General features: G+C 47.1%; 1 protein-coding gene across 1 annotated transcript; it reads right to left on the bottom strand.

Annotated features, from left to right (window-relative positions):
• Positions 1–1,645: 1,645 nt before the first annotated feature.
• LOC123161579 (xyloglucan endotransglucosylase/hydrolase protein 31) lies at positions 1,646–3,622 on the bottom strand. The gene is made up of 3 exons (XM_044579384.1): positions 3,296–3,622; positions 2,697–2,797; positions 1,646–2,613 (listed from the first exon to the last, which is right to left on the bottom strand). Exons 1-3 carry the CDS (start codon positions 3,507–3,509, stop codon positions 2,038–2,040), a joined length of 891 nt encoding a protein of 296 aa, XP_044435319.1. The 5' UTR covers positions 3,510–3,622; the 3' UTR covers positions 1,646–2,037.
• Between the last annotated feature and the right edge of the window lie 11,210 nt (positions 3,623–14,832).

The following is a 14,832-nucleotide window of genomic DNA, read 5'->3' as shown; positions in this document are numbered from 1 at the left end:
GGTTGGACATACTCTAGAGGGAACCCCTTCCTTGACACAAGGCTTAACCACTCTCTCGTCATGGCGCTAGAACGCAGAAGGCTCTTCAAGACATCGATGTGGATAAACACTTGCTCGAGGAGTCGATGAAGCCAAGGACCATAGAAATGGATCCCGCGTGATGGCGGCCATGGCTGCTGCGAAATGACGCTTGGCTGTGTGTGGAGAAAGTGCTGAATCTGGTGCTCCCCTGATGGCTGGCACGGTGGTCTTATCTCCATCCGCGCCAGGCTGCGTGTCATCACGGGGCACTGATCGAAAGACCGGTCTGTTGGTGCAGGCATGCCCCACGTTGGGCGCCTTTTGACTTCTCACATGCCTGTGTCACGAGAGAGTTACAAAAATGTGTAAGGTGCTGGGCGTTGTGACAACTAGAAAGTATATAAATATAAACAATGAGTAATAGTACACCGCAAACACGATCGTTGATTCCACTGTGGTCAAACCGTTTTTGGCGCCTGAGATTTTTTGGGTGATGCCCGTCATTATTCTTTGTGCACTCGAGTCAAACAGGTGAGGCCCTGCGCGTGCGGATGCATGTGCCACGTTTGTGACGTGTCGATGGGGTTGGTATGCTCCAAAAGGGAAATCAGCATACATGCATAGCTATCGGCGTGTGCACCTTTTTTTCCAATTTTCTTCACATCTTCTGTTTGAAGTAACGGCCCGGAAATTTTCTTCACATCTTTCTTTTATCTGCGGTGTCCGAAAAAGGCCGTAGACAAATGCGACCATAGAAAAATATGCCTACTACTTCAAAAACATAAATAAATAGCTACCAAAACGAGAAGGCGCCTACAAGAACAGAACGCATAATAAAAAAAGGAAACATGGGTGGAAGGTTTGCACCTTTGGCCGAGCGGTTCTCCACAAATCCTAGAATCGTTTGAACATAACACGGGCGGGCCCCTACCTGCCGGATTGCATCACGCCAGCCTAGTGTCTGCGCACTACAGTGCTCCCGCAAGCAGCGTGGTCCATCATCCGCTATAACAGGAAATAATCATCCAGTGATTAATAACACAAAAATGCAAATAGGGAAAGTGGAGGGACCAGATCCCAATATGAACAAGCCCTCGTGATTGCATCTGCTCCAGCGTAGTTTCATATGTTTGCTTTTCCCTATATATATATATATATATATATATATATATATATATATATATATATATATATATATATATTGGATCTATTATAATAACACCCATTCTGCTAACAAACCCCACAGCGCACCCCCGATCCACCGCAAATAAAAGGCAGTCAACGCCCACTCCTCATGCCCACCCATCGCAGCTTCTCTCCTTCCCCATCACCGCACCACCTCCCTCCCTCCCCCCACCGCGGCAACCAGCGCCGATCTCCCTGTTCCCCCGCCCCGCTCGCAGCCTTCCTTCCCTCGCATGTGGTAGGGGTGGCCGGACCAATCGTGGCAAGTGGTCAAAGGCCTGTCTGATGGCCTCGACGGGCTTGCCGTCGACTGCGTTGATTTAGTACATGACGAGGATCGTCCATAGTCATATGCCTCGGATTATTCTAACACCGGCCCACGCTTACACCCACCGGCTTTGGACTCGATTAAACCATGTCTTTGACGCAATTGTACAAATAAATCGCAAATATGGAGAACATATTAGAGTAGTCTGTATTACAGTGGGCATGCATGATAGTATGTCATCAATCATGCGCCTTTGCCCCTTCGGGGCATACATACATGTGAAACGAAAAGTAGGCACCAACCAAAACGAAAGAGATGGAAAGACACGAGACCCTTTTGGGCAATATGCCAACGACCAACGCCTCAACCACCGGCCTAGCTCATGCTCAGCCACAGGCAGGCAGGCAGCAGCGGTAGGGCAGCCACACCCTTTACTCTTTGAGATCCAAACCAAAAAGAAGAAGCAAAGTGTAGGTAGGAGCTCGTAGTAGGAGCACTGTAAGCAAGCAAACACACGACGAAATTAATCAGGACACGCGCGCCACCGTTGGTTCACGGGCTCATCAGCACTCCGGCGTGAGCGAGCGGTCCCTCCGGAAGTCCTGGCAGTAGTAGTACACCATGTGGCGCTGCTGCGCCCACCGCATCGCCGCGTACTGCTGCCGCGTGAGCCCCGTGCCGACGGGGGACGCCCGGGCCGGGCGGCAAGAGGGCGGGGCGCTGGGCCCGCACCCGGCGACCACGAAGCGGTCGAAGCGCGCCACGAACGGCTGGTAGCGGTAGTCGGCCCTGTACCTGCCGTGGTCGGTGGCCCAGTCGGAGGCGTCCCAGATGGAGCCGTACGCCCACATCGGGCGGTCGGGGAAGGTGAGCTCCGTCTTGCGCTCGTACCGCCGGATGGGCACGTCGTCCACGAAGAAGGTGATGGCGTCCGGGTTCCAGAGGATGGCGTAGTTGTGGAAGCCGGCGGTGGGGTCGAACCAGAGGTGGAACCGCATCTCCCGCCCGATGATCCGCCCGTCGCCGCTGCCGCGGACGTACACGTTGGTCTGCAGCGTGTAGGGCTCGCCGGGGATGGTGCCCAGGAACTCCATGTCGATCTCGTCGTGGAACCCAGGGTGCGCCTCGTTGTTGGACAGCTGCGCGCGCGTATCAATTAACCTGTTACTACTAGTACTAATTAACGCTGCGTTATTTAGAGAATATTTGTAGTAGTGCTTACATAGAAGGCGGTGTTGGTGCCGGCGGTGTAGCCGGCGGGGAGCTTGATGCGGGTGGCGAAGTAGCCGTTCCTGTACGCATGCTTCGACTTGAACCCGCTCCCTGCATAGATCAGATGTGAGGTGAGGGAATGTGCACCAACATAATCAAGCAGCAAATTAATCCCTCCACAGATTAGCATGAGAGTTACCGCATGGGACATGTGGTTAGCAAAATCAAAATTCATATAGATTAGCATGAGAGTTAACAACAGTAATCTATCACTGCTGCCACGTACGTGGGCCCGAACCGCACTGTGTCTATCGCTGCGCGATGCACAGGCCGGGGGCTCCCCCAGTACCAAAAAGAAAAACGCACTGTGTCTGTGTTTCAGATTCGATATAAGTGACACCGACGATTCAACATGGCGCTAGTGATGTCTCGTTCGCTACAACACAAGCCTGAACAGTGAATTCACGTAGTACGTGCGTCGGTGACACTGTTGACAAAAAACAAGAGCCAAGTATATAGGAGTACATGCATATGCATGCACCTAAACTAGAATTAAAAAACAATTGGTAGTCTTTCCAGAGATGCGCAAAGAAAAAAAAATGCACATACCGCAGGTCTTGTCGAGCCAGATGGTGACGGCTGAATGGTCGCCGGAGAGCGTCTGGTGCTGCGGGCCCCACTTGTTGCGGTACCCGCGGTTGAACGCCATTGGCCGGAACCTCGAGCTCGGGTAGTAGCCGGGAGAAGGCTGCGCGTCGGATGAGGGCACCGCCATTGCCAGGAGCAGCAGCGCCATGGCCGGGAGCATGGAGAGGCTGGCCATTGTTGCTCCGCCAAGCTAGCTAGGACTAGGAGCTAGACTAAATGCTCCCTCCCAATGAGAGGAGATCGAGAGTACACTTGGTAGCCAAGCGAGCTGCTTTGGTGAGAGTGTATGTCCGTGTGGAGACAATATATAGGAGGGCGACAGAGAAAGCAAGTGACCAGATTGGCCCACTCACGCAAGAGGGAGTTGGGTAGTGATGAGGCAGTGTGAGTAAATGATAAATGCGAATGCAGGTCGATCCATGGAAGGTGAATGTACCCACCACGTCTTCTCACCTTAATTTCACCTGACCTGCTCCAAAGGATGCTGCATTTGGCAAGTGCCAGTACCTAGAGCCAAAGTGCTTTCTAAGGGCAACTCCAACGCCATGCATCAAAACGCCGTAAAAGCCGGAACAACGCGGTTCAAACACTTTTTGACATGCAACACCGTGCATCAAATTTCCACGGCGTGGTCTAGACCTCCGAATTGTATTAACCGAAAACTTAGTACATGTATGAATACATAAACAAAACATATTGTCCCTAGTATGCCTCTACTAGACTAGCTCGTTAATCAAAGATGGTTATGTTTCCCAACCATAGACATGTGTTGTCATTTGATGCACGAGATCACATCATTAGGAAAATGATGTGATGGACATGACCCATCCGTTAGCTTAGCATTATGATCGTTACAGTTTCATTGCTACTGCTTTCTTCATGACTTATACATGTTCCTCAGACTATGAGATTATGCAACTCCCGAATACCGGAGGAACACTTTATGTGCTACCAAACGTCACAATGTAAAAGGGTGATTTTAAAGGTGCTCTACAGGTGTATTCGAAGGTGTTTGTTGGGTTGGCATAGATCGAGATTAGGATTTGTCACTCCGTGTTTCGGAGAGGTATCTTTGGGCCCTCTCGGTAATGCTCATCACTATAAGCCTTGCAAGCAATGTGACTAATGAGTTAGTTGCGGGATGAAGTATTACGGAACGAGTAAAGAGACTTGCCGGCAACGAGATTGAACTAGGTATGATGATACCGACGATCGAATCTCGGGCAAGTAACATACCGATGACAAAGGGAAAAACATATGTTGTTATGCGGTTTGACCGATAAAGATCTTCGTAGAATGTGTAGGAGCCAATATGAGCATCCAGGTTCCGCTATTGGTTATTGACCGGAGATGTGTCACGGTCATGTCTACATATTTCTCGAACCTGTAGGGTCCGCACGCTTAACGTTCGATGACGATTTGTATTATGAGTTATGTGTTTTGATGACCGAGGTTTGTTCGGAGTTCCGGATGAGATCATGGACATGACGAGGAGTCTCGAAATGGTCGAGACATAAAGATTGATATACTAGACCGCTATGTTCGAACACCGGAAGTGTTCCGGAGAAGTTTCGGATAAAACCGGGGTGCCGGAGGGTTACCAGAACCCCCCTGGGGAACTAATGGGACACATGGGCCTTGGTGGAGAGAGAGAGGGGCGGCCAGGGAAGGCCGTGTGTCCCCTCCCCCTTGGGTTCGAATTGGATTAGGGAAGGGGGGGCCCTTTCCTTCTCCCTCTCCCTCTCCTTCCTTCCCCCTCTCTCCCTCTTGGCGGAATCCTACTAGGACTAGTAGTCCTAGTAGGACTCCCCTTGTGGGGCGCGCCCTAGGAGGGCCGTCCGACCTCCCTCTTGCTCATTTACATACAGGGGTAGGGGGGCACCCTAGAACACAGAAGTTGATCTTTTAGCGTGTGCGGTGCCCTCCTCCATAGTTATACACCTCGGTCATATCGTCGTAGTGCTTAGACGAAGCCCTGCGCCGGTAACTTCATCATCACCGTCGCCACGCCGTCGTACTGACGAAACTCTCCCTCAACCTCAACTGGATCAAGAGTACGAGGGACGTCATTGAGCTGAACGTGTGCTCAACGCGGAGGCGCCGTACGTTCGATACTTGGATCGGTTGGATCACAAAGACGTTCGACTACATCAACCGCGTTAACTAACGCTTCCGCTTTCGGTCTATGAGGGTACATGGACATACTCTCCCCTCTCATTGCTATGCATCACCTAGATAGATCTTGTGTGACCGTAGGATTTTTTTTTGAAATTACTGCGTTCCCCAATAGTGGCATCCGAGCCAGGTCTATGCGTAGATGTTATATGCACGAGTAGAACACAAAGACTTGTGGGCGATTAAAGTGCAACTATCCCTAGGTGGTTTTGGTAATTCCTAACAACATATAGCTCATTGAGCTAACATTATTCCAAGATAAATATTTCAGGAAAAGCTCAATGATTGGCATGGCATGGATGAGAAAAGTGGACCCCTCAAAATACTAAGGATAAAAGGATTTGCTCAAGCTCAAAGCTCAAGACTCTACATTTTATATTTTAGTGATCCAAGATCACATTGAGTCTATAGAAAAGCCAATACTATCAAGGAGGGATGAGGTGTTGCTTAATGAGGTCCTTGCTTCATAGTGCTTAGTGATATGCTCCAAAACCCTCAACTACTTTCCCACATCCACATATGATCTAAACCTAAAGTCAAACTCGGCCCCACCGATTCTATCTATCCGGCGCCGTCGAGTTCAGATGTCATAGCCACTGCCACACACCCTAGGCAAATCGGTCTCACTGATAGGGATCTCGGTCTCACCGAGATGGGATTGTAATCTCTCTGTTTCCCTTCATAACGTTTCGGCACCACCGAGATGAGCGATCGGTCCCACTGAGATTGCAATGTAAACTCTCTGTTTCCCTTTCGTAACATTTCGGTCCCACCGAAATGAGCGAACCGGTCCCACCGAGTTTACCTGACCAACTCTCTGGTTAGATTATTACCAAAATCGGTCCCACTGAGTTTGTGTAATCGGTCTCACCGAGATTATGTTATGCCCTAACCCTAATCATATCGGTCCTACCGAGTTGCATGTCGGTCCCACCGAAAATCCTAACGGTCACTAGATTTGCTGAATTGTTTCGACCGAGTTTCTCAATTCGGTCCCATCGAGATTGGCAAGTTGTGTGTAACGGTTAGTTTTTGTGTGGAGGCTGTATATACCCCTCCACCTCCTCTTCATTCGTGGAGAGAGCCATCAGAACGAACCTACACTTCCAACTTACATTTTCTGAGAGAGAACCACCTACTCATGTGTTGAGACCAAGATATCCCATTCCTACCATATGAATCTTGATCTCTAGCCTTCCCCAAGTTCCTTTCCACGCAAATCTTCTTTCCACCAAATCCAAATCCTCTGAGAGAGAGAGTTGAGTGTTGGGGAGACTATCATTTGAAGCACAAGAGCAAGGAGTTCATCATCAACACACCATTTATTACTTCTTGGAGAGTGGTGTCTCCTAGATTGGCTAGGTGTCACTTGGGAGCCTCCGACAAGATTGTGGAGTTGAACCAAGGAGTTTGTAAGGGCAAGGAGATCGCCTACTTCGTGAAGATCTACCGCTAGTGAGGCAAGTCCTTCGTGGGCGACGGACATGGTGGGATAGACAAGGTTGCTTCTTCGTGGACCCTTCTTGGGTGGAGCCCTCCGTGGACTCGCGCAATCGTTATCCTTCGTGGGTTGAAGTCTCCATCAACGTGGATGTATGATAGCACCACCTATCGGAACCACGGCTCAAAAATCACCGTGTCTCCAAATTGCGTTTGAATTCTCCAAACCCTTCCCTTTACATTATTGCTAGTTGCATGCTTTACTTTCCGATGCTCATATACTATTTTGCATGCTTGCTTGAATTGTGTTAAGATTGCTTGACTTGTGCTAAGTTTGCTAAAATCTGCCAAAGACTAAAATTAGGAAAAGGTTAAGTTTTTATTTGGTCAAGTAGTCTAATCCCCCCCCTCTAGACATACTTCCGATCCTACAAGTGGTATCAGAGCTTTGGTCTCCATTTGCTTTGATTTCCACAACTTTTGGTGGTCATAGCCTTGTTTTCACAACCTAGGAGAATATGGCGTCTAGCGAGGGAAACTACCACCGTAGAGGTCCTTACTTTGATGGTACTAATTTTGCTAGTTGGAAACATAAGATGAAAATGCATATCCTTGGACATAACCCCGCCGTTTGGGCTATTGTGTGTATTGGCTTGCAAGGTGAATTCTTTGATGGGAGAGAACCGAACCGTGAAGCTAGTGCGGATGAATTGAAGATGCTGCAATACAACGCTCAAGCTTGTGATATCCTCTTCAACGGATTGTACCCCAAAAAATTCAACAAAATCAGCCGTCTTGAGAATGCAAAGGAAATTTGGGATACTTTGATTGATATGCACGAAGGTACCGACTCCGTCAAGGAATCCAAGTTGGATGTGCTTCAAAGTCAACTTGACAAGTTCAAGATGAAGGATGGTGAAGGCGTCGCTGAAATGTACTCTAGGCTTTCTGTCATTACAAATGAGATTCCGGGTTAGGAAGTGAAGAGATGACCGACAAATTCATCATCAAGAAGATCCTAAGAGCATTGGATGGAAAATATGATACTGTGTGCACATTGATCCAAATGATGCCCAATTATAGAATCTCAAGCCAACGGAGGTCATTGGAAGAATTGTTGCTCATGAGATGTCACTCAAAGATAAGAAGGAGCTGCACAACAAGTCAAGTGGTGCTTACAAAGCCTCATGTGAAGCTCCCACATCATCAAGTGAGAAATAAACCTTCAGTGAAGAATTGAGCATAATGGTGAAGAACTTCAACAAGTTCTACAAGAGTAGAAGCAAGGAAAGAAGTTCTAAGTCAAGGTCCTACAATGATAAAAGATCTTCTAGTCGAGAGCGAAATTGCTATAACTGTGGAAGACCTGGACACTATTCCAATGAGTGTACGGCTCCCTACAAAAGAAGAGAAGAATCACCTAAAAGGAGAAGTAGAAGAGAAGAATCACCACCAAGAGAGAGAAGGAGTAGAGATGATCGTTATGAACGAAGAACATCTCGGAGAAGCAAGGATTCGGAAAGGAAGGACAAGTCATCAAGGAGCTACACAAAACAAAGACATCAAGCTCATGTTGGTGAATGGGTATCCGACTCTGACTCCGACCATCACTCCGAGAGAAGCTATCACTCCGACTCCGAACATACTCAAGATGAAGGTGTTGCTGGTCTAGCACTTGTGTCAACCAACTCCTACGACATATTTGATTCACCAAATGAAGGACTTGGAAGATGCTTCATGGCTAAAGGCCCAAAGGCAACATACCCCGAATATGTTGATTTCAATAGTGATGAAGATGACTTGCTAGGTGATGATGATTTACTTGTTGACAACTCTAGTGATGAATACTATGATGAAACGTGAATTAATCATGCTAATCAAGATAAAACGAATGACGATGATAAGGAGAAGATTGAGCTCCTAACTAAAGAACTAAACACTCTTAAGTTAGCTCATGAAACTATCTTAGGGGATCATCGAGAACTTTTAAGGACTCATGAGAAGTTACGCTTTGAAAATCTCAACCTTGAGCAAGAGCATGAGTTCTTAAAGGCAATCAATGATGATCTTCGCAAGAAAAGTTCTTCTTACATTGCCAAGCGTTTACTCTTATATACTTACATGCCTCAAGTCAAGTCTAGTAACAAGAACAAGAAGGATTCTTCCTCTAGTAGTAACAATAATCATGTTAAATCCAATGTTGTTGCTTCTAGTAGTTCTCTTGATTCCACTAATGATTCTCTTAGCCAAGTTACACTTGAGCAAGAAAATAGCTTGTTGAAGGGAATTATAGAGAAAGGTGTTTACAAGAGCATTGCCGGAAGTAAGCAATTCTAGGAAATTGTACGCAAGCAAGGAAGGCACCGGAAGAACCAAGGTGTTGGTTTTGAACGAAAGTTCAATGCCAATGGAGTTGAGTGGGAAGAAGATCAATACCCCAAGACGAAGTTTGTTCCTCAACAAGAGAAGTATGATCTTCCACCACAAGACCACAAGCAAAAAGGCAAGGATGAGCTTCAAGAGGAGATTGATGCATTTGAAGAAGCTCCCAAGGCCTTGGTCAAGTGGGTTACCAAGACTATGTCAAGTTCTACTTCATCAAGTACGACTACAACTCCAAGGATTCCCATCAAGATGGTGTGGATCCCGAAGAAGAACTAGAGAGTTCTTGAGGGTGACTCTGCCAACATACTTCACACATATCATTTTGGCAAGAACAAGTGCAATCAACTTCCACATCTTGCACTAGTTCATGGAGTCACAAACCCTCTTGTTGGTAAGACAAGGGACAAGGTAACCTAATGCTTTCATAGACATCATTTTGTGTGTGCATCACTCTATGTCTATGGATATCCTTGTTTGTTCCTTGTGGGACTAACCTGTGTAGGTATTGAAAGTGCAACTCACTCCAAAGGATTGCTCCAAATGATCTACATCAACATTGAGCATCCACATCTTCAACACCTACATGAAGTCATCATCGACAAAACCCAAGGTTAGTTCATCCCTCTAAGGGGGGATCTCACATCTAGGGGGAGCTTTACTCTAATAATTGAGTTAAAGAAACTCTAATGATGTGAACACATCAATGCATTATGTAAAAGGGGTAACCCCACTTGAGCTTAAACGATGAGTATGAACTATGATCAAATGTTCTCCTTTGACTCCTAAGTCAATATACTCATATATAGATGACCTGGTCATCGCCAATTGGTAGTCTTTCCAAAGATGCGCAATGAAAAAAAAATGCACATACCGCAGGTCTTGTCGAGCCAGATGGTGACGGCTGAATGGTCGCCGGAGAGCGTCTGGTGCTGCGGGCCCCACTTGTTGCGGTACCCGCGGTTGAACGCCATTGGCCGGAACCTCGAGCTCGGGTAGTAGCCGGGAGAAGGCTGCGCGTCGGATGAGGGCACCGCCATTTCCAGGAGCAGCAGCGCCATGGCCGGGAGCATGGAGAGGCTGGCCATTGTTGCTCCGCCAAGCTAGCTAGGACTAGGAGCTAGACTAAGTGCTCCCTCCCAATGAGAGGAGATCGAGAGTACACTTGGTAGCCAAGCGAGCTGCTTTGGTGAGAGTGTATGCCCGTGTGGAGACAATATATAGGAGGGCGATAGAGAAAGCAAGTGACTAGATTGGCCCACTCACGCAAGAGGGAGTTGGGTAGTGATGAGGCAGTGTGAGTAAATGATAAATGCGAATGTAGGTCGATCCATGGAAGGTGAATGTACCCACCACGTCTTCTCACCTTAATTTCACCTGACCTGCTCCAAAGGATGCTGCATTTGGCAAGTGCCAGTACCTAGAGCCAAAGTGCTTTCTAAGGGAAACTCCAACGCCATGCATCAAAATGCCGTAAAAGCCGGAACAACGCGGTTCAAACACTTTTTTACATGCAACATCGTGCATCAAATATCCACGGCGTGGTCTAGACCTCCGAATTGTATTAACCGAAAATTTAGTACATGTGTGAATACATAAACAAAACATATTGTCCCTAGTATGCCTCTACTAGACTACCTCGTTAATCAAAGATGGTTATGTTTCCTAACCATAGACATGTGTTGTCATTTGATGCACGAGATCACATCATTAGGAGAATGATGTGATGGACATGACCCATCCGTTAGCTTAGCATTATGATCGTTACAGTTTCATTGCTACAGCTTTCTTCATGACTTATACATGTTCCTCAGACTATGAGATTATGCAACTCCTGAATACCGGAGGAACACTTTATGTGCTACCAAACGTCACAATGTAAAAGGGTGATTATAAAGGTGCTCTACAGGTGTATTCGAAGGTGTTTGTTGGGTTGGAATAGATCGAGATTAGGATTTGTCACTCCGTGTTTCGGAGAGGTATCTCTGGGCCCTCTCGGTAATGCTCATCACTATAAGCCTTGCAAGCAATGTGACTAATGAGTTAGTTGTGGGACGAAGTATTATAGAACGAGTAAAGAGACTTGCCGGCAACGAGATTGAACTAGGTATGATGATACCGACGATCGAATCTCGGGCAAGTAACATACCGATGACAAAGGGAAAAATGTATGTTGTTATGCGGTTTGACCGATAAAGATCTTCGTAGAATGTGTAGGAGCCAATATAACCATCCAGGTTCCGCTATTGGTTATTGACCGGAGATGTATCACGGTCATGTCTACATATTTCTCGAACCCGTAGGGTCCGCATGCTTAACGTTCGATGACGATTTGTATTATGAGTTATGTGTTTTGATGACCGAGGTTTGTTCGGAGTTCCGGATGAGATCATGGACATGACGAGGAGTCTCGAAATGGTCGAGACATAAAGATTGATATACTAGACGGCTATATTCGGACACCGGAAGTGTTCCGGAGAAGTTTTAGATAAAACCGGGGTGCCGGAGGGTTACCAGAACCCCCCTGGGGAACTAATGGGACACAAGGGCCTTGGTGGAGAGAGAGAGGGGAGGCCAGGGAAGGCCGCGCGCCCCCTCCCCCTTGGGTTCGAATTGGACTAGGGAAGGGGGGGCCCTTTCCTTCTCCCTCTCCCTCTCCCTCTCCTTCCTTCCCCCTCTCTCCCTCTTGGCGGAATCCTACTAGGACTAGTAGTCCTAGTAGGACTCCCCTTGTGGGGCGCGCCCTAGGAGGGCCATTCGACCTCCCTCTTGCTCATTTACATACGGGGGTAGGGGGCACCCTAGAACACAGAAGTTGATCTTTTAGCGTGTGCGGTGCCCTCCTCCATAGTTACACACCTCGGTCATATCGTCATAGTGCTTAGATGAAGCCCTGCGCCGGTAACTTCATCATCACCGTCGCCACGTCGTCGTACTGACGAAACTCTCCCTCGCCCTCAACTGGTTCAAGAGTACGAGGGACGTCATTGAGCTGAACGTGTGCTCAACGCGGAGGCGCCGTACGTTCGATACTTGGATCGGTTGGATCGCGAAGACGTTCGACTACATCAACCGCATTAACTAACGCTTCCGCTTTTGGTCTATGAGGGTACGTGGACGTACTCTCCCCTCTCATTGCTATGCATCACCTAGATAGATCTTGTGTGACCGTAGGATTTTTTTTGAAATTACCGCGTTCCCCAATAGTGGCATCCGAGCCAGGTCTATGCGCAGATGTTATATGCACGAGTAGAACACAAAGAGTTGTGGGTGATTAAAGTGCAACTATCCCTAGGTGGTTTTGGTAATTCCTAACAACATATAGCTCATTGAGCTAACATTATTCCAAGATAAATATTTCAGGAAAAGCTCAATGATTGGCATGGCATGGATGAGAAAAGTGGACTCCTCAAAATACTAAGGATAAAAGGATTGGCTCAAGCTCAAAGCTCAAGACTCAACATTTTATATTTTAGTGATCCAAGATCACATTAAGTCTATAGGAAAAGCCAATACTATCAAGGAGGGATGAGGTGTTGCTTAATGAGGTCCTTGCTTCATAGTGCTTAGTGATATGCTCCAAAACCCTCAACTACTTTCCCACATCCACATATGATCTAAACCTAAAGTCAAACTCAGCCCCACCGATTCTATCTATCCGGCGCCACCGAGTTCAGATGTCATAGCCACTGCAACAAACCCTAGGCAAATCAGTCTCACCGAGATGGGATTGTAATCTCTGTGTTTCCCTTCGTAACGTTTCAGCACCACCGAGATGAGCGATCGGTCCCACCGAGATTTCAATGTAAACTCTCTGTTTCCCTTTCATAACATTTCAGTCCCACCAAAATGAGCGAACCGGTCCCACCAAGTTTACCTGACTAACTCTCTGGTTAGATTATTACCAAAATTGGTCCCACCGAGTTTGTGTAATCGGTCTCACCGAGATTACCTTATGCCCTAACCCTAATCATATCAGTCCTACCGAGTTGCATGTCCCCACCGAAAATCCTAACGGTCACTAGATTTGCTGAATTGGTCTGACCAAGTTTCTCAATTCGGTCCCACCGAGATTGTCAAGTTGTGTGTAACGGTTAGTTTTTGTGTGGAGGCTATATATACCCCTCCACCTCCTCTTCATTCATGGAGAGAGCCATCAGAACGAACCTACACTCCCAACTTACATTTTCTGAGAGAGAACCACCTACTCATGTGTTGAGACCAAGATATCCCATTCCTACCATATGAATCTTGATCTCTAGCCTTCCCCAAGTTGCTTTCCACTCAAATCTTCTTTCCACCAAATCCAAATCCTGTGAGAGAGAGTTGAGTGTTGGGGAGACTATCATTTGAAGCACAAGAGCAAGGAGTTCATCATCAACACACCATTTGTTACTTCTTGGAGAGTGGTGTCTCCTAAATTGGCTAGGTGTCACTTGGGAGCCTCGGACAAGATTGTGGAGTTCAACCAAGGAGTTTGTAAGGGCAAGGAGATCGCCTACTTCGTGAAGATCTACCAGTAGTGAGGCAAGTCCTTCGTGGGCGACGACCATGGTGGGATAGACAAGGTTGCTTCTTCGTGGACCCTTCTTGGGTGGAGCCCTCCGTGGACTCACGCAACTGTTACCCTTCGTGGGTTGAAGTCTCCATCAACGTGGATGTGCGATAGCACCACCTATCGGAACCACGGCTCAAAAATCACCGTGTCTCCAAATTGCGTTTGAATTCTCCAAACCCTTCCCTTTACATTCTTGCATGTTGCATGCTTTACTTTCCGTTGCTCATATACTCTTTGCATGCTTGCTTGAATTGTGTTAAGATTGCTTGACTTGTGCTAAGTTTGCTAAAATCTGCCAAAGACTAAAATTGGGAAAATGTTAAGTTTTTATTTGGTTAAGTAGTCTAATCACCCCCCCTCTAGACATACTTCCGATCCTACAGGCGATAATAGTCATACTGCTTACCATCAACGTCTTACTTTGATTCGGCGGTATTGTTGGATGAAGCGGCCCGAACCAACATTACATGACCGCGTTCATGAGACTGGTTCTACCGACGTGCTTTTGCACAAAGGTGGCTGGTGGGTGTCTGTTTCTCCAACTTTAGTTGAATCGAGTTTGACTATGGCCGGTCCTTGTTGAAGCTTAAAACAACACACTTGACAAAAAAATCATTGTGGTTTTGATGCGTAGGTAAGAACGGTTCTTGCTAGAAGCCCGTAGCAGCCACGTAAAACTTGCAACAACAAAGTAGAGGATGTCTAACTTGTTTTTGCAGGGCTTGCTGTGATGTGATATGGTCAAGGCATGATGTGATATAAATTGTTGTATGAGATGATCATTTTTTGTAACAAAGTTATCGGCAACTGGCAGGAGCCATATGGTTGTCGCTTTATTGTATGCAATGCAATCGCCATGTAATTGTTTTACTTTATCACTAAGCGGTAGCGATAGTCATAGTAACAATAGTTGGCGAGATGACAACGATGCTACGATGGAGAT

This window comes from Triticum aestivum, chromosome 7B (genome assembly GCF_018294505.1).
Source record: "Triticum aestivum cultivar Chinese Spring chromosome 7B, IWGSC CS RefSeq v2.1, whole genome shotgun sequence".
Lineage (NCBI taxonomy): Eukaryota > Viridiplantae > Streptophyta > Magnoliopsida > Poales > Poaceae > Triticum > Triticum aestivum.
Note: the sequence above shows the minus strand (reverse complement) of the source record. Positions and strands in the feature narration are given on the sequence as shown.